Source organism: Cygnus atratus, chromosome 1 (assembly GCF_013377495.2).
Source record: "Cygnus atratus isolate AKBS03 ecotype Queensland, Australia chromosome 1, CAtr_DNAZoo_HiC_assembly, whole genome shotgun sequence".
NCBI classification, from domain to species: domain Eukaryota; kingdom Metazoa; phylum Chordata; class Aves; order Anseriformes; family Anatidae; genus Cygnus; species Cygnus atratus.
In genome coordinates this window covers 97,574,515-97,600,809 of record NC_066362.1, presented here as the reverse complement: position 1 = coordinate 97,600,809, position 26,295 = coordinate 97,574,515, and the positions used below count along the sequence as shown (strand labels likewise).

Below are 26,295 nucleotides of genomic sequence, written 5' to 3'. Positions count from 1 at the left end.
AAAAATAATCCTTATCACATGAAAGCCAGTGCTACAACCTAAAGTTCACTGAAGTAGGGGAAGAAGGATAGTAGCCTTTTATTTACTTCAGTAAATAAATAATTGCTCAGGAATAACTGACACTTTTTCAGGTCTTCAAGAAGCAGCTACTGGCTTCCTTAACAGTCATTTCAATTCTTTTTCCAACAGAAACATGACTAATGTTCTCATCTCATGTAGATCCTTGAGGGGACTGTTTCTATCCATAACTTTGAAAAGACACTCAGAAAAATGCCAGGAAGTACAAGCAAGAACATTCTGTTTGAAACATGAGGATCCAGATGATTTTTGTCCTCATCAAGTTTTCAGATCGTTCTATATCTCTTTCCATAAATGCAATTATCATCTGACCAAGGCTAAGATGGGTGGATGACAGAGTCCAACATGTAAAACACATTGACTTAATCATGCAGGGAACTCAAAATGGTATAGAGACCTGCTTGTTTAGAGGAAATACTCATTTGTAATTCTACTAATCCTGCTACTGCATTCCTCAGGCTTGTATTTTTCACTCTGAAAAGCATGTGTCAAACGGAAGATCAGGGAGAGATGTATTTTTGGTCACATTCATGTGGAACACAAGCGCAATCTTGGATCTGCTACAGGAGGCACTTTCTGGAATGTGGACGTTATCCCTTTTTATAACAAATCCCTTAGTATTTTGAATCATTCTGTCTTACATTTTGATTTGCTGTGCACAGTTCATGACCAGCCAGCTATCCAATCAAATTAGCTTAATAAACATCCACACTCTCTTCTAAAAGCATCTATTGTAAAGCAGTGGGAGTTTTTACACAACTTTAAGCATTAGGTTATGCTCTTAAGTCATATCTTTCCTCAAAGTTTGCTTTCATTTTTTCTTTCACAACCTTCAGTTTCACTTATTTTTAAATAAGTCCAACTATTTATCCTACTACTTTTCTACTAATCATTTTTGTGAGCAAAATTCTGCCTTGTTTGGAGACACATGCAATACTTTTGTTAAGGTATCCACAGCAGCTTCTGCCTCAATTTTCTGTCACCTTGGAAACTAGTCTTTCTTTTTCCTTTCCCAAAATCCAAACTCCACTTTCCCCAGGACAGAGAGAGGTATTCAGTGACAAAATCACAGATCTACACCTGTGCATAAAACTTGATTTGTTTCTGCAGCTTCTTACTGCTTACTGAGTAAGATGAAAAGATCATTCTTAAGTTGTAAGTTAAGTTATAACACCTTCCTTCCCTTTTGGGGTAGTTGCTATTTAAAAAGGGAAAATGTGTAGTACTGCACAGCTGAAGAAACAGCATGATACAATTATTTTGCATAGCAACTTGCATAAAAGCTACTGAGCCCTTTATGGAATTAATTATCCAAAAGATGTGATTTCTGCCCAAATAAAGAGAAATGGTGGAGGGTAGCAAACACTACGAAAACTTCACTTGGCGGAGATCCTGCAAAAATCAGTTCAGGATTCAGTTGACATCTCAAATCTACTTCAAGGCAGATAGTGGCAAGACTTTCCTTTGGATTCAGTAGACTTAAAGAATATTGTTTAAAAATGAAAAAAAAACAAACAACACTCCAGAAGCATAACCTAAGTAAATTTAAAAGGGAAAAAAATAAGGTAGATTTCATCTGTACAGGCAAAGAGGAGTAGAAGCAAAAAAAAAAGAGAACATCTTTTGCCTGACTTGCCCCTAACTTAGAGAGCTAGAGTCTACTGTGTACCATGACCTTTCCTCTTCATGTGCCAGGAAACTTGCAGCCCTCCGTGGACCTATCTTAGAGGGTAAGGGACAGTAACAGGCCAGTAATCAATCCCCCCTGTCCATTACAACTCTAGTCTGATGTGGCAGTGGGGCACACAGGACAGGGGCAGGGCTCTATCCGCTCCTAGAAACAAAGGAAAGCCCAAGGCCTCAAATAGGAATACCTAAAAAAAAGTGGTGGCAAACTCAGCACTTACAAAGAAACTTCATTATATTCTGGGGACCTCAGCCATGAGCTGAATTTTCTCCACTGCAAGTGCATAGTGGCCAGAGAATTTGTAAATGGGCCGGGATTTGGCCACACGTGTGTGTGTGGCTGAGAAACAAGTCCTCACACCAGGACACTTGGGAATTAAGCCTTTTACAGAAGAGCAATAAATATAAAGGAAAAGAACAGGTGAAGGATCAGAGCCTTGAGTCTTCAGACTGAAATTACACGTTACGCGTTCAGTGAAGCTGACAAAGAGAAGCATAACTGATCCTTTAATTCTGGCAAAAAGGTAATATTTTTCCAGGCTGGAGATCGCTGCCCTGCTCTCTGAAAAGAGGATGAAGAGCAACATGTGCTGCTGCTGCTGATGATGATTAACAGTGCCACCAGCCGGCCAGCTGGAAGAGTGCCAGTTCACCTAAGGAGGAAAACAAGGTAATGTACAGCTACTCATCACCTTTCACCCCAGAAAGTCTTCACAGTCAGACTCCGATCCTGCAAGCCCTTTGCCAAATCCACAGGGGTTACTCCTCTGAGAAACTGAAAGGTCCTACCCACAGAGGGGCAACGCAGCACTAGCTTACAAAAGCTTCAGCAGGGTTAAAGGAGATAATGAATCAGTTGGGGTTTTCTAGTAGAGCTAAGAGGGAATGAGAGATTATCCAATTCAGAAAGGCTTCTAGTGTGGAGCATGCCAGTCAGCATGACGATCTGTATCAAAAATCAGGCGTGATAATATTAAAGTAACGAGACAGTGGTACAGAGGCAGTGAAAATTCAGCAAATGAAAAGCGTGTTGGCAATTGGCTATTTAAAGACATACTTTCCAACACTTGTGGGGTTATTTCCTTTTGGAAGCTCAACTTACTGATGAATCAAGTTTGGCACCTCCCTGTCTCTCTCTTTCCTTCTGGTCAAAACACTAGGAGAGCTACTCTTGCCTGGTTGTACCCTATATGCTAAAGCCAATAGTACCAACAACACAAAACCCAGGAAAGTTCTGTTGCAATAGAATAAAGCCAATGTCAAAAACTTTGCATTAAGATTTCTTTAAATTGAATCAAAGGGTCATGGAACCTTTCAAACAGCTTTTTGGGCTGTGTTAAGGAACTGGTTTTGCCCAACAGCTGCAACAGCCAAAGAACTGCATAATGAAGAAGTAGTTGTGGGAGGAAGAAGGGTGTCATTTATAAAACCCTTCTCAAGTTTTGGCAGCCTTGCATGCCTTTGACAAGAATTCTGGTCAAGATTCTGCTAGACTGTAAGCACATCATTATACGCCTAAATTTTTATGTTTGAACAAATGCAAATTAATCGGGCTTCTGGGGAACTGGAACGGTATAAACAGTTTATACTATGCAGGTGTCATGTGGCGTTGTTAATACAGACAACTTCTTTACATTGAGACATTTATGTGTGCATGTACACTGTTCCAGGAAATCATTAAAAGCTGACTGAACAAAGGTATAGTATGAAATCTGAAAGGGAGAAAAGAAGTGATTAAGGGATATTATTCCAAGTCATAGCAAGAACTTTAATGTAAGGGATAACGACTGACCACTGATGAAAATTTAATTTTCCATCTCCAAAACAGATTTAGGATTGAGCCAACATCCTCATCCAAACACTCTCTGAACTAGTCTGATTCCACCCCAGAGCCACTGACAGTATATAAGTGGTATATAAGGACCAGTAAAGTAAGAGAGATACAGAGACAAGTAACGACTGCATAAGCCATGTTTCTGAAGTGGATGCATACACAATGTTAAAAAGATCCTCGTTTTTTGTGCACGTTTCTCAATAAAATTATTGCCTCGTCATGGCTTTGAGACTGTTGTTGAAGATGAAGATGGTTGTGAAGCAGAGGAAAACCCTTTATTCCTAGGGAAGTAGTATCTAATAAAAAGCGTCAAGGAAATGCTGTGGAATGCCAGACATGTCCACCAAGAGATTCACCAAGCGAAAAGGCAGAAAGCCCTGTATACTATTGTTTTTCTGTCAGATTGTCGATTTCACAGTATTGCTGACAGTGGCACTATAGAAATGCATGTCTTCCCAGAGAAGTGACAAAACAGAACCTCCTTGTAACTGTCTGATTCCTTTGCTGGAAGGTGAAAGGAGTGAGCTATTTTGTTACGAGAGCTTGTCCCAACACACATCAGCTCCCATGTTTCACCAAGGAAGCAAGTGATAACTTGCTTGGAACATGTAATGTTTTTTTTTCCCCCCACATCCTTAGTTTTTCTACTTTGAGTCACTTCTGTTATTCTGAAGTTTCAGTCATCTCTTCCACAGATGTGGCATATAGAGTTACGTTGATGGCTGCCAACAGAATATGAGCATCTGTTTCCAGAAAGTTCTGTCAGACATACTGAATCACACTAATCAATCACTATCACCTAAGACAGTAAGTCCTTACTGTGTAATGAGTACCTGAATGACAACGAAGTCAGATAAAACAAGTTTTTATCTGGACTGTGGCACGTATTCCTTGCCCCCCCAAGATATTTAGGGGGTCATTCCAATATTAGATTTTGAACCAAATAAAGCACACTCCAAAAGGATACATGAGAGTGGGGATACCCCGTGCTGCCAAATATTTCCGGATGAGGCGCTCGGTACCATACCAGTTGAAACCTCTTGTCGCATACCCAATACGTGGAAGATGTACTGTTGCTGAGGAGTGAAGAGAGGGCACACTCTTTAGGACAAGATACACTCACAGAAAGCAGTCTAGATAAAGAGTTCAAGCTGCCCAACAAGAATAGAAGGCATATTTTGGAATACATCAAATACACGGAGATCTCACTTTTACTTCACTTCAGGAAAAAGTAACACAGGAGAGGTGGAAATTGGTCATCTTCTCTAGGTGCAATCACACGTGTAAATGAGGATTCACTATTCTACCACACAAACACTTACCATTCCTTTTCTTAGCTGCAAAATAAATCTTCTTCAGGCCCTTTTCCAGAGCAGACAGCTTAATGCCAGACAAGTTGTTGGATCGATCTCGGTGCTGAGCTACAATCAAGGCCAACTAAGGGGAAAACACAGAAAAACTGAAATGGAGTCTATATGCAGTTGTACAAGATAAAGTGATAGCTGCTGGAAAGCTGCATTATTAATTATTAGCTTTCATAAACTAAAAAAATTCTCATCTTCTCTAATGTTTAACTGCCACTAAGCCATGTTCAGTATTCAGTGCCACTATTATTGAGAAAAAGACACAAGTTCATTACACACAGCTTCAAAAACACAGGCAGAGCAACACAGAAACGAGCTTCTCATTCTCACCAAGTCTTGTCCTTTTTTCCTGGATTTTTTATCATCAATGGGGAATAACAAGGTTCCTCCTAACTGCAGGTCTGTCCAGAAAACAAGAACAGAACAACAAGAAAAAAAATCAGCCCTGAAAAGTCAATGGTAAGTGAACGCAGCAGACATTTCACTGTCATGTCCTGTATTACTCTTCTTTCCTTTATCTCCTCATGATGGTTTCAGCAGTCAGTCAGTCACTTTAAGTGCCCACAGAAGCAAGACAGATATTACCTGCCCCAACACACACAGACACACTCCCCACTCAAAGACCACAAATGGAAAGACAAACACTGGAACAAGAATAAAGCATCTACCAGGAAATTATAAAAAACAACAGATCCCCCTACAGCAAGATGTGCATTCTTCACCAGCTGCAGGTAGCTCAAAACTGCTAATACATGCTCAGGAGAAGATTAATGTTCAGACGGAACAAAAGGCCCCACTGGATACTGACTGAGATGGCTTTCATCCTACTTAAAAGCATTTTGACAGAAGACATAGGGCTCTGCCTCATATTGTGAAAAACATCCTCTGGATAATGAACAAGTTGTTTAGTGATTCTGGTTTTCTGATAATTTGCCGAATGGATCGGAATGACCAACTCCTATGCAGAGTTCTCATGCTCCCAAGACATGTCAAAACACCCTCTGTGTTACTACTTTCAGAGATAGGGATGTAAATATCTAGAAAAAGAGGAAAAAATATGACTGTCAAGGTATTCAGTCTCCTCACTCTTGCAACATCAGTGGGATTTAAACTCATAAGTAAAACATTACCTTAGGCCAAGATAATCTCTTACCTTTCATCTTTCCTGCCATCTCATATACTTTTCTTGGCTGATCAGAACGAGTCTCCAGAGCTGTAAACAAACCACCTCTTCCCCAGCGGCCGGAGTCATCTAGGATGCAATGACAGGTTAGGCTCCTTTTAGAAACTGAAGCTAAGACCACCCTTGCAGGAAAGGGACCTACTCTGGCCAAATGCAATGAATGACCATCAAAAACAGGTATGGGAACCACATGTGAACTGAATTCACACGTGAATAGAGCACAAAGGACCATCCTAGAGAATAAACCTTAAGCATTGAGGAAAAACAAACTTATCACGGTTCCCTGAAAAACTCTGCAGGAGTAATTCCTTCTTACTGCCCGCTACAGATGCTTAACCAAGCAATGATCATGGTAGCGGGCATACAGTCAGTACCCTCATAACAGATGCATGCTCTCCCTGGATACGTCCCCAGACTGGTGCCTTGGGCTTCCCACAAAGAGATGTTTGTCATTTGTGGGCTTTTATTTTCACTTGGCATTTCCACTTTAAACATGAGTTTTTGTGCTAATTTTAACAGAAGCCAAAGCAGCTTATCTTGTTCTGCTATAGCCCTGGTCAGAGAGCAGCTCCGATACTGATTCAGGAGGAACTCTAACCTGATTTTTTCCTCAGCGTTAGTATTAACAGAGGTCCTGTGCATTTCTATTGTCATAAGCCCCACCTAGGCAGTGGACAATGATGGCATCCTCCTCTTCTGCTTTGGGGTGGGTGACATCTCCCATGACATATTTGATACAGTTTAGGTCCACATCTTTGTAATCTAAATCTACATTCAGCGCAGACTCTCCTTCTTCAGACTCTTCTTCAGAATCACTTTCCTCCGAAGGGAGACAGGAAGACGTGTAATGATTTGACTCCCACCAGGCCATCCTAAAACAAAACAAGAGAAGACGATGTTCAGTGAAAAAAAATCAAAGGCAGGTGGCCAACACCTTGTTTTAAAAGATTGCAGCAAAACACAGGAGACACCAACTAGTATTCCCTCTGCTGCCCTCCTCTATTTTAGACAGGAACCAAGATTACCCTCTCATGAGGGTGGTCTGCGTCCATTTTGTCATCATCTCCTTCCCTTATTCTCAGCCCCACCTGCCAGAGTGGATGCAGAGCGTGATTTTGTTTTGGTCAATCAGATACACTTTTCCAGAGCATAGACACCAGTTTAAAAGTAGCTGATGTAGTGCAAGCCATACTTTTTCATGTGTTCTGCCTCTGCTTTTGCCTTCCTCCTCTCCTCCATAAGCCTTGCTCTCTTTGCTGCTGCTTCTTGGCGCTTCTTCCTCCTAGCCTCCAGCTCCTCCGTGCTCAACAAGTGTTTCCTCCTGGTCGACTGTTCCCGGAGGCCTGACAGAAGGGCCTGGAGAAAGGAAGTATCACAGAAACAAAATGCTCATCTCAAACTCATGTCTGGTACCCACCTTAGGCTACACACTCCTTTCCCACTTGTCCACCTGCCCACAGGTCTTAACCATCAAATCCCAGCAGTCACATAAATATATGGTTTTGTGGCCTAAATTTATATTAGTGCCCTGCACCTTATATTTTGTATGTGTCTTCCTAATCGATGAATCGCCCAACCTTCCGATTCAAGAACTTTACTACACTGGAATCCAAATCTTTTAACACGTTTTCTGCAAGCTGTAGATAAGGAGTTGAAACCGCCAGCCTCATTTTCCACAATCAGGAGCATCATATGCCTCATCATGTCTTTTGCCTTACGTTTGTTTTGTTCCGGAGAGCTCTCCCCTCCATAGTGGTCTCTTCGGTCAAGGCTTTCTGAAGATCCAAAAGCTGATCGAACGCTTTTTTGTCTTCTCTGCTGGGTTCTTTTGAATAATCTTTGCCTTCATATACATACATGTGATCTTTAAAAATAATGAAAAAATGTAAAAAGGAACTGAAAGCCACTAACATCTGAATACATATAGTGAAATCAAAAGAAAACAGGCTTCTCTGTGACACTATTCTACCCTCAGCGGAAAAAGACATTTACTGTCATCATTACTTTTTTTTGTATAGTCAGTGTCAGCATCACGTTGAATCAAGACTCGCTTCCTCAGACAAAAGCTTTCCAGTTAACTCATTTTTTCCTATTTCAGCCAATTAACTGTTTAAAGTCATTGCTCCATCACTGTTCTCTTTGGTCATTCCACCTCTACCAGCAGTGAATCTGTTTAGCTTTGCAGCTCATGTAAATGGACTGCAAACTTTTTCTTTAGAGTTTGCAAACAAAATAAAAGCACAGAACTGCCAATCCAGAGTTACTTACTACTCATTGGGTGAGCTGTTTTCCCAGTAACTATTACACAGTGTGGTACCACTGCTCTTCTTTAAGTACCAACAGAAAATACCACTCTTAGCTAACTCTTAGCAAAGAATTGCTTTTTGCTGGCACATGCTGCAGAATGGACAATACCTATCCTGCAGGCCCTTATTTCTGCTTTGGTCACAGATCTGTGCTACCGTGTACTCAAAACAAAGTCAGTCTGTCTCATTATGACACAAGAGGGAAAGTATCCTTAGAATTTATTCTCATGTAATATGGGGTTATGGAGAAGTAATCACAATTATGTGACATTCGGATTGGAAGGTAGAGTACTAAAGACAAAATAGGTTTGTTCTAGTTGTTTAGACTCCATGGCTCTGCGTGTCTTATCTCATATTTTGGAACTCTTTAAGGTCATTTTAACTTGTGATTTTCACGGCCAGTAATCTTTTGTACAGAGACAACTATGAAACACCTGCTATATGGTCTTCCCTTAAGTTACTGTTTTGTCTCTAAAACTGTAATTCTGTTATAATGGCTCTCTGGGGGAACAACAGCAGCTGTAATTTGAATACTTTCCCTTTTCTGAGGTCTCAAAATAATTGAAGCATGTTAAGGAATTCAGCCCGCCCTGCCACCAAACCGGGTAAAGTATTGTAACCATTATCTTACAGATAGGCAAACAAGAACACAACATGAAAAAGACAAATAAAGGCTCAGAAATAAAGACCATGGATAGGCCACAAAAAAAATCCAAGTCACTTTTTTAATTACAAGTCCACTTCTTTCCTTCTTACCTCAAAAATGCAACCCCAGCCTAGGAAGTGTTCTCTACTAGCACTCAAGTGTCACTCATTACATAGGTATTTAGATTCTTAACTTACTTTCTGTATCCTCCTCTTCATTCTCTTCCTCGCGTGGCAGGACAACATCCATTATCCACTTCCCTCCTTTTGTCTCTCCAAGGATGTTTTCTAGCTCCACATCTTGAACAGTACTCCCTTCAGAGGACAGCAATTTATCCAAGCCAAATTTCAGGATTTCACTCAGCTTTAACAAAGAGAAGGGAAATTCATTATTAAAATATCCTAATTCCATGCCAATCCCAGAGTCTTGAGCTTCTTAGACATAAATACAAAAGTTGTAAGAGTGGAAAAATCTAATCCTTTGTGTTACCTGTCCAAATACTTTTGCTTTAACATGCTTAGTTCTCCCAACACCTGATGAGACAGGCCCCTATAGCATATCTCCCTCAAACATTCTCATCCAGACTCGAAAGGTCATTTTTCTCCACAGGCTAAATAACAAAACAGCATTATACTGACGGCATTCAAGCAGCTTTTCTCACAGCCAAAAGGTCCAGGCCTGTTGGCTCTTGGGAGGGGAAGAAAAAAATAAGTTTATAACCTACAAAAATTAATGGAGAGAAAAATATCAGCATGGAATTTCCTATTGGCTCAGTTCCACTTCTCCTGTGGAAACTGTAATTGCTGAGATACATGTTGATGGAGGGGTAGAGGGTGGCAGGGGGAAAGGATACACTAATTCCAAACCTTTTCTAGGTTAAGCTGCATACAGGGGAATACATTCCCCCCAATTTCACTTTGCTTGATGTTTTCAGCCCAAGTTCTCAGCCCAAACCTCAGCTTTCAGGTCAGAAATATAAATCACGCCCTGACTCCTGAGATATTTTATTTGCCAGGAGGTCAACAGAAGGTCGAGCAAGTTTCAGACTAGCAACCAAAAGCTGACAAAGTGCTTATCATCAGCTCTGTTTTTGAGAGAAAAGCAACAGAGACGGATACGTTCCTAGAAACAATGAGTCAGCTTCCACTTTAAACCTGTTATAATTAAAAATATACAAGTAGTACAAGAGAGGTTCTGCCTTCCTCTCTTCTCTAAGAAAACACACACCTTTTACACAATGGATGCACCTCAAAATTCTAAGAACTGTCTTCAAATTTCAAATCATGTCTGGACCTAGAATATAAATTTGGTTTCTAGGACACATCTGCCATGTCAACACAAATCTCCCCCAAAATATAAATGTTTTAATAGGTTCATATCATACAAAAATCAAGAAACACTCTGGCATTTCCAGACGTTACTGGAGTCAAACTGAGGGTTATAGTTCTATTTTACCTGTAACTCTGCTGCTCCCTGAGGCTTGGGTACTCCCAGAGCAAACTGGCCTCCTTCTACAATGGCATTTGTCAGCCGAAGCTTGGAAGCAGCTCTTCGGTAGATTATTTCTTCAATTGTATCTCGCCCAATCAAGCGGATAATTTTTACAGGCCTTCAAGAAAATTCTTATTATTTTCTTTTTTTTGAGGTGCACTAAAGCTGTTAAGCTCTTTCCTTGCATGGAACACTATCCCCTAACCCAATCTTTCGGTAGGAACAAAAAGGCAAGAGCAAAATGAACAAAGGCAGTCAGAAGAAATTTAACGCTGAAACAACTACTTCTTGACACAAGACCAATGCTCACTGCAGCAGTGCAGGAAATCCTCCACATTCCCTCAAATATGTCAAATCTACAAAGCTCGCACCCTAGACACATGACAATGACAAGACTGCAAGAAAAAACAAAGACATAGATATCTTCTCTGCTCTTTCTTTGACATTCAATCTATTGTACTTTAACGCTCAGTTGCTTATGGATAGGGAAAGAATTACTGAAAGACCAGGAGATTCAGCAACCAAACAAGAAGTAGCAACATTTCTCACTTGTGCTGCCCAATCCGGTGAGCTCTTGCTATTGCTTGCAAGTCATTTTGTGGGTTAAAATCACTGTCAGTAAAAATAACTGTATCTGCTGCTGTCAGGTTCATGCCAACTCCACCTATGAACAAAGAAGAAGATCACAAAATATGTCACCAGCAGAAAATAAAGGTGCAGCTGGAGAATTTAAGCTATGCAAGGTTCTGTCAGATCTGATCAACTACATCGAATTCGATCCATCTCTCAACCCCAAGCCTGAGTCTCACAATGATCCAAAGAGATGGATAAACATAGTATTTCTATACTTACCTGTGATTCCAGCTTTCTGCAACAGCCCAGAAAAGAGTTGTACTGTGCATTGTAAAGGGGAAAAGAAGAAAGGAGGAGGAGAGGAGGAGGAGAAGAGGAGAAGAGAGGATGCAAGTGAACCAATGCAAAGGGGATTGGTTGTTAAGACTAATGACCACAGACATTATTCAGCTGGCAGGAAGACTAATGAAGCGAGGACTGCCTTCACTGAGGCTACAAAAGACTGCCCAAGTCATGACTTGGCTGCAGCATAGGGGCAACTGGCAAAACTGACAGCTGAAACAGTGAAAAACACCATGCCCAACTACACAATAACCAGAGCCTAGGTGTTTACATGACTTAAAAAGTTTCTGAGGTTAGAGTTTGGAATCTCATGGAATGAAAGGAAAAAGATACATTTTTGTTTGTTTGTTTGTTTGCTTTTTAATATCTGACAGCATACTATAGCTAAGGAGGGGAAACCTGCTGAAGTACATTCCTTCCTGCTCATGCCAAGCGATTCACAATAATCAGAATATCCCTGCAAGTGGAGAGAGTTGTGCACCTGAAAATCTCTGCCCATAACATAACAAGGATGGAAATACTGCTAGCACAGCTGTTTCCAGCTGGATACAAGATGCCCTGCCCATAGCACTGTGCAGTAAAAAGCAACTTAACCTAGACTGAGTTTGACTTTTGAGATCAAGCAGTGTTGATCCTCTCTCTGGATGAGAGTGCTTGTCTGAATAGATACAGGGAAGTCTGAAACTGTGTAGACGTAGAAGATCCAGATCTGCCGGAAGAACTGAGAAGGGAAGAAGCACAGATGGCAGTCCCATGGTGTTCTCTGCAGTCTCTGGATGGTAAGAGGCTCTCAGTTGAGCCTGTCTGACAGCTAGAGTGCACATCCACGTTCAGGAAACCCAAGAAGCAATTCCACCAGCTTACCTAAAGGAAGTCTATTCCTGCCTAAAGTCTGGCGCTTGCAGAAATAAAATGCTGGTGAGATTCCTTAAGCTTAACCTGGCACAGGGACAGGCATAGGGCTTTGAATAAAAAAGTAACTCAAATGGCTGCAACACGAAAAGTATCTTGGCATCAGCTGTTGAAAGGAAAACACAGAAACCAGATGTCCTAGGTGAGAAACCCAAGTTCAGGATGTGTCAAGTCTCCCTCAAAAATCCCCCATATGAACAGCGTCTGCAGGACTCAAAACACCCTGAATTCTTGCCAGAGAGAACAAAAGAAGAGTGCAGGAACAAGACAGGGGTTGTCTCTTCCTTCCTTACCTGCTCTGGTGCTCAGCAGGAAGACAAAGATGGGCTGCTGACCGAAGTTCTTAATGGCAAGGTGTCTCTCTTCACCCCTGACAGACCCGTCCAGCCGCTCGTAGCTGTAGCCTATCCAAACAAACAAAAAAATATGTTTCTGAAATTCTGTCTATGCTCACACTTGCTTACCTCATTCTGCATAGGCTCACTGACTTTTTACGCCAAATCCTCCTGCCTTGATTTGAATTTTATCCGCTTCAACCCCTTTGTTCTTTTCCAGTTAAACCTTGTATAAACTGAAGTAGTAACCCTAACTTCCAGATTCAGCTAAATTACTCTTTGTCAACAGTCAATCTGAAGCAGAAATTCTTAGCATTTAATTTACTGTGTGGAAACTAGATGGGAAAATTGAAAGGCAAACTAAAAGAACATTATCACAAAGTCCCATTTCAGACTATGCTGTGCTGGCTGCTGGCCCCACAATACAGGCCAACAACCATCAGATCTTCCTTATACAAACTCCCTCCTGCCTTCAGTGTGTGCTTTCCTGTGAGCAAGCAGCACGGGATATGGCCTTAGACTTGGCTTTTTATTGCATTATTAGTTGTCCAAAACCGTAAACACCAAACAAAAGGCTCTTTCATGGGAAATCCCAAGTAGGCATGGAGCCATGTGGATTGAAACAAAAGAAAACGTCCCAAGAACACTTTGGTAACCTTGCCAAAGCAGGCGTGTTGGGGCCCCACTGCCAACAACTGTTTTAATCAAAAACTTATTTCCTGGTATGAATGTGGCACAATTTGTGTTCAGTACTGGACAAACTGGACCGAGAGTTACTGCCTTTAGTGTAAATACTTCACGATTCAGGTATATAACTGAAGATAGGTATGTAATGAAACTTTGATACCCTGCCATCTGTTAGCTCCATTTTATCAAGGAACCAAAGCTGAAGCTACTTTGAAGAACAACACTGAAGTGCAAGTTCATTACAGGCAGGTAGCACAGCAAAGAGAGAAACTCAACTCTTTCCAACTCAAAAACAACGGTGCGAATACAACTTAGAATATCTACTAAGAAGCAATAAATACCCATCACAGTCCCTTCTCCACCCCAGGCAGATCAGCCCAAACAGAGGAACAGTATATGGCAGAGATCATTCAGATAAGCCCTCTGCTGCCGAAGTGCACAGACCATACCTCTATAATCCATGTAGTCTTGCAGAATGTCAAGCAGTTGAGTCATCTGAGAAAACAGCAAGACACGATGGCCACTGGAAGAAAAATGTGGGACATCACGGGCCTCAACACACTGTGACAGCATTTCACAGAGCAGCAGAGCAGTTAAAATAGCTTAATCAGCCACTGTTCCACAGCAAGGGCTCGCCACAACTACACACCAAGGCTCACAGAGTCACTGCCAATTCCCTCACCACATTTTCAGCCCCACATCCAGACGTAACCAGTCAGCCTCACTTGCCATCATCAGTTGCCATGTGTAGAGTGTGGAGTCACAGACTGGTAACAAGGCCCTGGCACAGCACTGCTGCTGGCTGAATACACCCTGGTGAGGGCCCAAAGAACCCTGTCTAAAAGGATCCTCAGCTTCAACATGAGCTCCTCCTCATGACATGACCCGCCACAACAGACTGTTCTCAAATGACATACCACAAACTACCTTACACGCTGGGAAAATATAGTATCAGCATCTCTGTGACAGCACAGCAAACGACCCTCAAAGATTATACACAACTGCAGACAGCATTTAAGTGGGAAATCAATTTTCTTCTCTTCCAGCTCTGAGCCTCAGACAGTGTTAAGAGTGCTCTGTTTAAATCAGGCTTCAGTCAAAAAGAACACAGACATTATCAAGTCCAGAAGTCACACAGGGCTGTCTGTGTGGCCAAAGGAGAGAGACATCCACTCACAGCACACTGTACAGCAGGAGGATGAAGTCCTCCACTACCACATCAGAACTTCCTAAGGTCTGTTGAAGCTCTGTGCTTTGGGAAGTAGTCAGAGGGGAACTGCAACCCAAATATGAGAGCAGGTAGAATTTGTGTATCATGCAGGAGGCACCAATTCACAGACTGCACAAGAACACAAATTGTGGTTTGATTTGGTTTGATTTGTCTCCCATCTGAGAGCTGGAGGGAAATACCCAATGTCTTTGGGTTCCAGGTTCTGAAGTCACCAGAGCTAAAGATCAGAAGTTCTGAATACTGTTCTCAAAGCTGAAATTTCAGCTTATTCTTGGATTTTAGTCCAGACAAATTTTCTTTTCATGCTCACTATGCATTCTGCCTCCTGGGCTAATAGAGGCATGGTAGTGCAAAGAAACTGAACTGACGATGCATTGGAAGCTACTCTCAGGAAACTCAATCAAACCAGATATGCTGAAAACCACGTCAGATGTATATTCTCTCAGGTTCCCAGGATAAATTTGGCATTAGATGAGAACATGAGAGAGAGACAGTGAAATGTTTTGAGAAATGTTTAAAGGGTAGATACAAAAATCTTTGAGATTCCTCTACAGTCTGTAATGCAGCTCCTTGTAAAGAAATGACTTCCTTGTGGTACTCAGCAGCATGCATTAAATAGGGCAGTGCTTGTGATGTGGTGAATAGTCTGCACAATATATGGTTACCTAAAGCAGTTCTTCTTCATTTACCTTTTCTCCCTATGTCAATCCCACCTTATCTTCCTCACCCCAGCATGACATACCCAGCATACAAGAAGGAAAGAAGTTTATCCAACAAACACAGCTTGCCACTGGCTTCAACAATATGGTCTCCAATCACAAAGGGCTCTGGCTCAACACCTGGAACAGAATGGAGTTTCAGAGGTAGACCTAATACCCTATGAGTATCAACTCAGTGGTCAAGCTCTAAGTGTCTGCACTGCCAACTACTGCCAAGCAGACCCCCAGGATGTTTGTTTGACAAGTGAACGGTCTTTGTCTATAAAGAATGCCCTTGTTACTTTAGGAAGTACTTGATAAAATTAAATATCATTTCATTGTTTAGGTGAGAGAGGACACAAGAAATCAAGTGGAGAACTAAAGTAAAAAACCGAGGCTTCACAGGCCCCTACTTTATTCCTCATCACTGATGAGCTGTCGTATGTTGGAACTGGTCACAAACTCACAGCTGGTTCTGACCCAAGTACAACGTTGTTTACTACTTCCTTCTTCTAAGCATTACATTGCCAAGGAATTATAGAAAATCAATGTGTACGCACACAGAAAAAAAAAAAAAGAGAGAGAAAAATTTCTATTTCAAAAGAGAGAAGAGTGTTTTCTTACCATTGAAAAGATATGGGTGGGCGACACACTTCCGAAGTTGACTTAGGACATTCTGAAGTGTTACTTTCTTTCCTGTTTCACTTTCAAATGCATCTGGAACAAAGAGCACAGAAAAAAGAATAGAGCAGGAAAGCTCACCTTCACCATTGTGTGACTGAGAACACCTGAACACTGCTCTGCAGTGCTTCAGAACTGAAGTAACACTGTGCATAACTTTTGCATTTGGATTTCCATCTCAAGATTAACATACTTGCATTCATGAGCCAAATGAAATTTTCCTCACATTTTTTTTTTGAGCAAGCCTTTAGAAATAAGACCCTGATAAAAACTACTCCACCTTGTCAAAATCCCTGGAACTTTCTGGACTCCCTGGAAAGTGTCAGTGATGTTGTTCTAAGCATACATTACAGATATAGAAATCATCAGAAATAGTGAAAGTAATTTGGTGCAGTTCATCTGAATTTTCCAAGAACAACAAAAAAGTAATACAGCACAGTAAAGACTTCCAGGAAGTTAATAGGGAATGTATTTTTTGAGGGGAAAACAAAGAGACATGCACATAGGCTGACTTTAGAAGAAGACGACTGAGCTTGCATGGTGATGTTTATGCAAAGCATGGTGGCTCCTTGAAGCACCAGGCATTAGCCCTAGAAGAACAAAGGCTCTCCATCCTACCAGTTATATTTTCCATACAGCACAAAGGCACTGGCAAACCATATGATGTAGTATGCATTGATGAAATAGAAGGATTTCAGAGAGAAGCAAATACTTTAGCTCTCATACCTCAGATTACTTTGTTACAGCTAGTTTGTATACCAAGTACCAAGGAGGAGCTGTTATGGTAAGGGTCTGTAGCTGCAGCATCTATATCATCCTGTGGCTTCCTAAGACACTCAAATCTACATCCAGTAGTTTTCAATATGCCATACAGCATCTGTGTTACTACTGGAAAATTTGTAGATATCCACAGATCTAAAATGTCCTACATAACCTTTTTGTCTGAACACAAAAAACAAGGGACAGGAACAGGATTACCTGGAGATAAGATTTTTAGTTACAGGCTGACCCAAAGCAGAATCCTGAAGCTGACCCTCCCTAGTCCTGCCAAAAACCATCTCTAGATCCATATGTCTCTTATTTCATGGTTTTAACTTGTGATGAATCAAACAGCCCCCAAATCAACTGACAGGGTACAAAACCCTCACTTACCTAGATCTTTCATCAAAATAGCTTTGTAATACTTCCTCTGCAGAGCTGACATGCCATGGTATAGAACCACTTCGACCTTTTTCGGAAGCTCTGCAGCCACCTCAGACTTGACTCTTCGAAGCAAAAATGGCTGCAGAAGATTGTGCAATTCTTTGGCTATTCAGAATCAGGGAAAAAAGAGATTACTGAATTAAGCATAAGTAATTTATGCAGCACCTTCAGCAATTATACTTCCAAAATAAATGTACAAAGGAACCTTACGTGTATTAATGAAATGGTTCAAGCCCAATTTCACAGACGAAGCAAAAGACAGCTGCACACCTGAAGTACTTAAGAGCTACATTAAGATAAGTAATCATTACTTTTAGTGCCTTCATTTTAAAACTAGCATTAAAAAATGCAAATAAAGGGGACACAACATGCCTGCCTCCCAGTCAAGATAATGGCTGGTTCTGATTCAAGTACAGCATTGCTTATTAATTACCTGTCTCACTCTCCTTTTCAATTGCCTGGTAATACTCCACAAATGCTTTCACTTGTTCCCTAGGAAAAATGTCAGGTTCAATAAGGCTGAGTAAGGAGTACAGTTCTTGGAGGCTGTTCTGGATTGGTGTGCCTGTGAGTAGCACGCTGAAGCCTACTGAGAACTGAAAGAACGAACAGCAAAACAAAATGATTAGGAGAGGGTATCTGAAAATGAAAAGTTACTTAATGTACAACTCCACCCACACCACTTTTACGCTTAACCTCAAGATGAGAGGTGGCACATAAATGCCTGTAGAATGCTGCAAACTTCTGCCAAACCCATCCAACATATGGTATGGTGTGAGAGTCAAACAGCTCCACCAAACTGAGTAGGATAGCATCAATGCAAGGAAAATGGCATAGCAAAACAAGAACAAAGTGCAAAAGCGACATCATTAAAATTCCCACATCCGTGCTTCCTACAGTCAAATACTGCATACTCAGTGTTAAGTAATTAGAGATGACTAGAAAATGCTGCCAGAATAGGTCAGTGAAATGAAACTGCAAAAAATCACACCCATTTGTATTTTCTGACAAACTCTGACAATCAGTGCCATTATCTGATCCATGCTGCTTACGGTAACCTGTGTAAAGGTACTTGGGGAATACGGTTGCCTTTGAAAAAATGCAAGTCTTTTCTCAAGTTTAGTAATATTATATTTAGCTATACTATATTTATTATATTTAATATAGTTATATTATATTTATAACACTATATATTTATTATATGTAAATACATATCTTATATATTATTATACAATACATAATATATATTATATAATGCGTGTAATATATTATATATTATATTTAATATAGTTCAATTATATTTATTACATTTAATATTATATTAGTAATATAAATACTAATGTATTTAGTAATATATTAGGAGAGCTAAGGTGAATTACTTCTATTTCTTTTCAACTACAACCAAAACTCCTGAAATACAGCCATCTTGGAAATTATATTCAGAAGATAAGACTTTCAGGAATGTAATTTAAAAATATTTATAAAGGTATTGTATTTCATGGTTGCTGCCGCCAGTCCAGACCTAACGTCCATGCTTCACTGCCACGACAAGAATCCTTCACACAGACATTCATTTCATTCATGAGAAAGCAGGGATGCTTTCTTACCTGGGACAGCCCAAGGGAAGTTAGAGCAATTCTACTAATTTCAATAAACCATGGTGGCTCTATTAAGTGAGACAATGGAAGTCAACAGTTCATGACTCAGGGTCCTACCAACTAGACAAGGTTGGAGATAGCTCTTTGTCACTTCATACCATCCTACGTCAGTCAGACTTCTATTGCTTCAGTAGCATAGCTGTGGTTCAGTGCTACACGTGGTTTCTTTACATTTTGTGGTCTCTCAAATTGCTCCAACTTGTCAAGCACAGACACGAACCATAAAAAGAGACAAGCTCCAAATACTGCCCATGTCCACGCAAGGCCAACACAATAGGCTCTTGTCTATCTGCCACTAAATATGTGAATCTCTTCACCAGTTCTGATGGAAAATGGTTGTGGCCCAGAGCTTAATAAAATACACAGAGGAACAAATGGAGAATATGTATCCTATTGTGAAGAGAAAAATCTTCAGATGCTAAAAGATGGATGAGTTATTTTACCTCAGAAAGTGTCTTGTAAAGCAGAGAGCTCTGATTTTTCAGTCTGTGAGCTTCATCTACAACCAAGGCAGCCCAGTTAAAACTGTGAACAAACAAAGCAGCATCTTCAGTTAGGTGCAGACAAATCATTGTCAGTGCAAAAAGACTGAAATAAGTGGTGCCTCTACTTGGCTGAACTCAAGATGCTCTCACACCATGAACCACATGCAAAAATCACAAGAGGGGTGGCAGGGTGGAAGGAATTCACAGCTTTTCAAGAGCCAACACAGCTTCTTAGCTGCAGCCTGGATGAGTTTTTCTGAAATCATAACTAGAGTAAGTTCATTTGAATTTGTTGTTTCTCTCTCCACCCTCCATTTCTGTGGGAAAAATGACATACGCTACAAGTGCACCAAACATTCAAGATTTATCATGTGGAAAAAAACATAAAACTAGGCCTCTGCACCTGTGCAAAAGAAAGCAACAATGCTGATGGGCTAGTGATGGCAGAAGCATTACAAACCTTTTGCAAATCACCCAAGCCAGGCACTTCAGTTTAATCTGGGCTTGATACAGGCACATGCAGAGTCTCACTGTCCAGGCTGCAGAATCACTGGCAACCTAGTAGATCCACTGGGCTTGATACAAGCTCCAGATCTTTTCAGCTCATTCCTGCTTATCACTAGAGTTACAACTTCCACATCACAGAATAACTTCCACACAGTCAGATCTGGCTGACGGGTACGCAGGGGAGGGAAAGCATGACCCTCCAGCTCTTCTTACCCACACCCCTCTCTTCCCAATGGAATACAAGGGTTGGCGTCACATAGATCTATATTCTCCCCATAGCTCTTCTTTTTCCCCTTGATTCTTCTTTTTGCTATTTAAGAGTGGATCTCCACTGCTAGGACAGTCAAATGTCCCTACAGGCTCAGCAACTGAAGTGCAGAGGGGACGCTGCAGTGTGAAACATGGCAGAAATTCAGGTGCAGATTCTGATCCCTCTGTGCATTACATTACAGTAGGGCTTTTGCTCCACTTATTTTTATCGTTACACTGCTTGTAAGGAGCGGTGATCATGGGGTATAACTTTGAACCACCTTTACAATGCGTTCCAAGACCTACACAGGACAAGGCACAACTTATTAGCAGCTACCTTTTTCAGAAGGAATAACAGAAGGGAAAAATTGTTGAGTGACACAGCTTTGACATTATGTGCTAGCCTTGGAACCTGTAAATTGCACTGGAGCTGGTACTAGGGCTAGTTCCTTGCTCTCCCTGTCTACTGCACATTAGGGCTACGATGTATAATAAATAGAATTATATGCAGCAGCATAGGACATGACATGGAACTATAAGGACACCATGCCCATGGCTACCTTTCATATGGCCTGGCTTCATGTGTTCACCCAACACAACCTCCTGTTTCCAGCAATGGCCAAGGCAGGTGCTTTGCAGAAAAACAACAGGGTGCCCCCCGTGGGCCTGGCTACTGCTGAGATCCAAAATTGTGTTGTGGGGACTGCTGGATTTCTGCTCCTACAAAGACCCTGAGCTATTGATGGTATCTGACTGCCCCCAGCATTTGTCACAGCACTTACCACCATCACAAGGCATTTGTGCCGTTACTAAAAAAATATGAAGATTCCTCCCCATTTCATGTGTCTGTAAAATCCTGCATGACCATGACAGTACTTCCTACAGGCTGAATTTAAGCTGTATAATGAGTCTTGCTAGAAAGCACAATGCTCCATAAGCCCTCCACAGCTCTGACTGGTGGCAAGAGGCAATAAATTTCAGGATATGGTATTAGCACAAGTACCATGGTATAATGCAGGTCAATTTAAGTATATTTTCATCTAATACCTTTATAATCTGAAGCTTTTGAAGATCGCCTCTGTTCTAAGTGCCTATCTTCTGGACTGATATTTAATATCCTGCTATAAGCTGCTATATATCATGTTATTCTGAGTTAACTGGCTTGAGAATTGTCCTTGGCAGAAGTTCAGATACATCTTAACTGACATTAAGGATCCTTCACTGAAACGTGGTACAGCCAAAGCTCTAATCATAACTAAAGAGCATCTTTGGATCTTGTGGTACAAGCGTAGGATCTTGCACACAAATAAACATACGCTTCAGAAATGTCTGACAGACTTGCAGAATTAAATTTGAAAAAAATTAAAACCAGACTCACAGTTTGAGAAATGCTGCATCTTTCAGACAAATCTGCAACGAAAGGAAATGAATCATTACTTATGGCTTAAGTTAACACATCAGTTACAACAGATCATCTTTTATGTCTACTTGTAAACTATGGCGAAATACAGCAGAGTGGACTGAAGTCAGTTACTACCTAAGGAAAGTAACGACAGCTATTGTAACCACAAGCTGTTGTGACCCTACATTTTAATGCTTCTCTGGCAAAGCATCAGCAGTAAAATCTCAGAGAATTAATGGAAATTTACAGGCATCATAAACATTCTTCAAGTCTGTAAAGTTTGTTCATATCCTTCTCACTCTGTAAGAAACACCACACACCTTCAGCATTACAATCCTTCTAAGCAAAAACATGCTTCAGAGGATTAATCTGACCTGCTAATATCCTTAAATGCTCACGTCGTTTGCCCAACTTCAGATTCAAAGAGGAAGAGAAATTGTGTCACTTAAGAGAAATCTTTTAAAAGCACAGAATTTTATCATTAGAACAACAGAGATGAGAAAAACACTAGCTAAGAGAATATCTCCATACAGTTGATCACTTTGTCAGGCTTGGTTCAGTAAAAGCACCTCCACCTATCACATTCAGGACAAGGTTTATCACTGCACTCCTGCTTGTGCAGTGTGAAAACAGATGCAGGCTGAGAGAGATCAGCACAGGTCACAGCTCCCAAAGGAAGAAAATGGTAAAATACTTGGAGAGGGAAAGTGAGAAGGCAAAGGGAAAAGGAGATCAGAGGGGAAGAAGAATCTGTAAGATGCTTTTTCATTTAATTTCAGATTGGTTGGTGTGTTTGTGAAGAGATTGTTAAAGTAAAATTGAAGTACTGATATGAAGTAACACCCGAGTGGGACTGATTCATCAGAGAAAAATTAAGCTTTTTACCCCACTTCACACAACTGAGCACCAGGCCATGCAGAGTCTAAAGCAGCGAACAAGGAAGCAACCCTACTGGGTCAGTCTAGAGCAGGACAGGGCCTTCACCAGAGAGTCCTGACCAGATTCAGCCCAAAGTCCTGTCAATTGTAATAGAAACCTCATCATTTTACAGTCCAAGAATGAGAATTTTATCTGAGGAGGGCACGCTGAAGAGGATACGAACATAGGTAAGCTCTTTCAAAGTGTTCCTGTGTTGCCTGATTAATAGAATCTTAATAAATATCACACGTGTATGTTTCTATTAAATACTGAAGGTCGGTAAGGAAACAAAGAAAGGCAATGCAGCTGCCACATAGCAATAGTTAAGGGTGTTTCTGTTTTCTTTACTCAAGTTGTGATACAGCCGGGGTTAAATTAGATTATCTTAGGGACATGAAAACTGCAGCAACTTATCTAAGTGGAGGAACTGGGTTACAGAGTAGAGAATCACTGAGGAAGATCAGAGATGAGTACAGAGAACAAGAGCTGAGCTGTACAACAGAATGGAAAAGGCAAGGAAAAACCTGAGCCCTCCTTTCAAGTGACAAAGACACCATGTACCTCATATGTTGTTAAGAGCGCATGGAAGTGAGATTGCTCTTTCAGATTCTGCTGCAGCTTGGGTCGTTCCTCCTTGTTGCCTATGTATGTCACAAAGGAGAGACCTGGAGCAAACCTGTTGTCAAGAGAAAGATAGCAAAAAAAAAGTGAGACAATCATTCTTTCACGTTTAAGATCCTGGACCCCATTGTCAAACTTGGATAGCAGAGAGATAATGAGAACCTCCCGTCCAAACACCTTACCCTCCTGTGATACTTGGCTGGATCTCAGCTCTTGAATCTAACCCCTTCCTGATTAACTTGAATCTCAGCTTGGAACCTCAGCTGCTGGTTCTGGTTTGGAGAAGTGCCATATAAACTGCTTTCTCCTACGTCTCAAAGTTCAGCACAGACGATGGAAAACCAGTCTCATGGTCCATCTGCTATTCTGAACTGAAAAAACTTGTGAGAAGCAGGTGAACAAACGCAGTTTCTCCAGCTGGAACCAAATAATTGACCCACAGGCAGTTAAAACAAAAGTAAAAAATGTCTGCAGCAAATAATTCCAAGCTAGGGCCTCAAAAAATCTATCCCTCATAGAGAAATAGAAGATAAAGACAATTCTATGGAAGATGAGTTGGGACTGTAAAATTCTTCCTCACTTAATCCCACCACTAATAGCTGCCTAGTGTTCCTCCTGGATAGCTGTTCACTGTTGATGTACACCATATTAAGCTTTTCCCCAACTATTCCAACTGCAAGTCTACCCAAATCAAGCCAGCTCACTTCAAAATTTAACCTCAATGAGTTCAGATTCTGACACAGCATTTCTCAACAACCATGCAGAAATGCATCTGTTCTAATCTTTAACTTTCAGTAACTCTTCTTAAAAGCAATGTTAAGGCTCCAGCTTAAAACATACAGATTCTTGGCATAGCAAATGTGCTATCAGCCCAGACACTGTACCTCAGTGAAGATGGGTTACATGCACAGATGTAATATATTTTAGATGTATGTGTGAGCATGCCAAGAAACACACTATTCAGCATGGGTCTTACCTTTAATCATACAGAATCCTGGCTGTCTTCAGCAGATTTTGTCTAAGAGAGGCTGAGCATGGGGGATTGGGTTAGAAAACAAAAAACAAGCAGCTAGTGGGGGCATTTGTACTGAAAGTCATCCAAGGCTTTAAGATGGATGAATTAATGTATATCACAGCACCATAAGGTCAATGCATCAAATACAAGCAGTGTTTGCATTGATTTATTGTTTTGGTAGCTTCCCTTAAAACTTTTATTCCTTTTGAAAGGAAGGAAATTCTTAGACTGAACATATTTGAAGAGTCTTTGTAACTTTTCATGCAAGAATATGAGTGGGTTAACTGCTGAAACTTACCTCTCCAGTTCTTCCTTCCAGTTGCTCAGAACAGACAGAGGACACAGTATCAGAAATCTCTCTTTGTTCGTTACTTTTTTTGTCAAGTAAAGAAGTAGAGAAATGGTCTAGAAGGCAAGGGAAATGATTTTTTTTTGCTAAAATGTCTGAACGTGCATAAACTGTCTCCTTCTTGAACTTTGTAGCCGATTCCTACAGGGTCTCTAGCACAAAGCAGGGCTAAGAGAATACCAAACGAGACCCAGCATCAATGCCATAAAAGCTTAGGGCCTAAAACATGACCTCGATATCTAGAACCCTTTTTCCAAAGACCTTTCTCCCACAGCCACAGAGAAGATCTACTATACATCACTTTCTAAAACTACTAGTTTGTTACTTAAGACTCATTGAACACCATCAGCAGAACCAAAGCACAAACATTCACTCTCCGACAAAACTGAATCTCATTAAAAAACTTATTTAAAAAAAGCAGAAGAAAAAAAAAACAAAAATACTCTGAAAAATTTGTCTGTACTCAACTTTAATCCACACGTTGAGAAATTCAAAAATCATCTTGCTGCAGGTGCATCAAAACTACATCATTGCCTCCATACTGACTGTGTATTACCTGTTAATTCCACACACACTATGAATTATGCATTCATATGTCCGTGTAAAACGATCACTCATCTTTCTACAACCCTCCCCAAAGATTTTTTTTTTGGAATGTTACTCAGGTCCTAATAGGGGTTTTAAGTGATTCCAGAACAAAAGAAAGAGCTCTGTCTTTTGTGTAAGGACTTTAGGATGTGGCTGCTTAACTGACCAATCATTAGGTGCTTCTCTTCATCACGCAGAAACACTGAGCTAAAAAGCTGGACAGACCTAATTTTTCAGAAGAAGGCGGCAACATACCTGACAAGTCTTCCCGAGACCCATCTCATCACCGAGGATACAGCCATGCTGGACCTTGTAGCACTGCACCAGCCAGTTTACACCTTCTATTTGATATGGACGAAGCTTAATGCCTGGGAATAAAAGCAATTTGTTAAAGTTACATAGCCATCCAATACACTGTCACAGCTTGAAGCCACCAGAAACAGGTCCTGCACAGGCCGGACCTTCTGCCAACCGACTGCCTTATAGGAAAGACACACAAATTTTCATCAGGAGCTGTTTTACCCTGCAGAGTAGCAGAGACACTGGTGTCACAGCAAATTCATTCATTTCAACCATGTTCAGGAACTTGTATGCATACAAAATGCTCTAAAGTCATTACAAAGGCCTGTACAAGGAATGTGATCTGATGATTAAGCTGCCACTCTGCATGAATGAAGGATAGCTTCACTTTCAGCTCCAGCCACTTTTTTAAAACATGCAAGTGCATATTTAAAACACTCTTTAAGCTACTAGTTTGGAAATATTTGTAACAAACTACTATAGTATAATAATCGCATTTCAACAAGATGCTTTCCAGCTTGACAGATCCCACGTGTAGATGGCTGCAGCTAGCACCATTGCAGAGCAAGCCTTATTCCTGGGCACAGTGTATCAAAACAAACACAAAACAAGTCAAATTGGAATCTTCAAGATCTCTTTTTATACTTGGACTTAAGTACTGAGATTAATGATGCTGCACCACAGCTTTACCCCGGGGGTAATGTAAGAGTAGGGTGAGTGCACAGGGGCAGGAATAACTCACAAGCCCTCAGGGAACAGAAAACCCAACCGGCAGACGAATGCCGGCACCGAGCCCCCCGCACTAACCTGTGAGACCCCACCGATAAACCTCCTCCTCCTCCACGCCAGGCCCTGCCGCCCGCTCCCCGTCAGGGCGGCGAAGCGCCAGGCAGAACCTCGACATGGCGGCACCCCGCAGGCGGAGCGAGCCCCCGGGGGGCCGGCTGCGGGCG

At 41.1% G+C, this 26,295-nt stretch overlaps 1 protein-coding gene across 1 annotated transcript; it reads right to left on the bottom strand.

Moving 5' to 3' along the window:
• Positions 1-2,258: 2,258 nt before the first annotated feature.
• Positions 2,259-26,278, bottom strand: CHD1L (chromodomain helicase DNA binding protein 1 like). Its single transcript, XM_035541070.1, has 23 exons — positions 26,150-26,278; positions 25,298-25,410; positions 24,404-24,510; positions 23,031-23,145; positions 21,528-21,559; positions 19,352-19,433; positions 17,684-17,846; positions 17,200-17,355; positions 15,991-16,083; positions 15,411-15,507; positions 13,887-13,960; positions 12,709-12,819; positions 11,138-11,252; positions 10,553-10,706; positions 9,295-9,460; positions 7,864-8,009; positions 7,338-7,501; positions 6,809-7,017; positions 6,116-6,214; positions 5,293-5,363; positions 4,921-5,035; positions 4,566-4,674; positions 2,259-3,894 (listed from the first exon to the last, which is right to left on the bottom strand). The coding sequence occupies exons 1-23, from the start codon at positions 26,244-26,246 to the stop codon at positions 3,816-3,818; spliced, it is 2,667 nt and encodes an 888-aa protein (XP_035396963.1). The 5' UTR covers positions 26,247-26,278; the 3' UTR covers positions 2,259-3,815.
• Between the last annotated feature and the right edge of the window lie 17 nt (positions 26,279-26,295).

Bases quoted from the DNA above. Each gene is read 5' to 3' on its own strand.
- CHD1L (XM_035541070.1), bottom strand. From the start codon at position 26,246: ATGTCGAGGTTCTGCCTGGCGCTTCGCCGCCCTGACGGGGAGCGGGCG. The intron at 17,356-17,683 runs GTAATTAATAAG...GATTCTGAATAG, and splicing joins TGAAAAGGAGAGTGAGACAG to CCAAAGAATTGCACAATCTT. The intron at 11,253-12,708 runs GTAAGGAAGGAA...CTTTGTTCATAG, and splicing joins CCTGCTGAGCACCAGAGCAG to GTGGAGTTGGCATGAACCTG.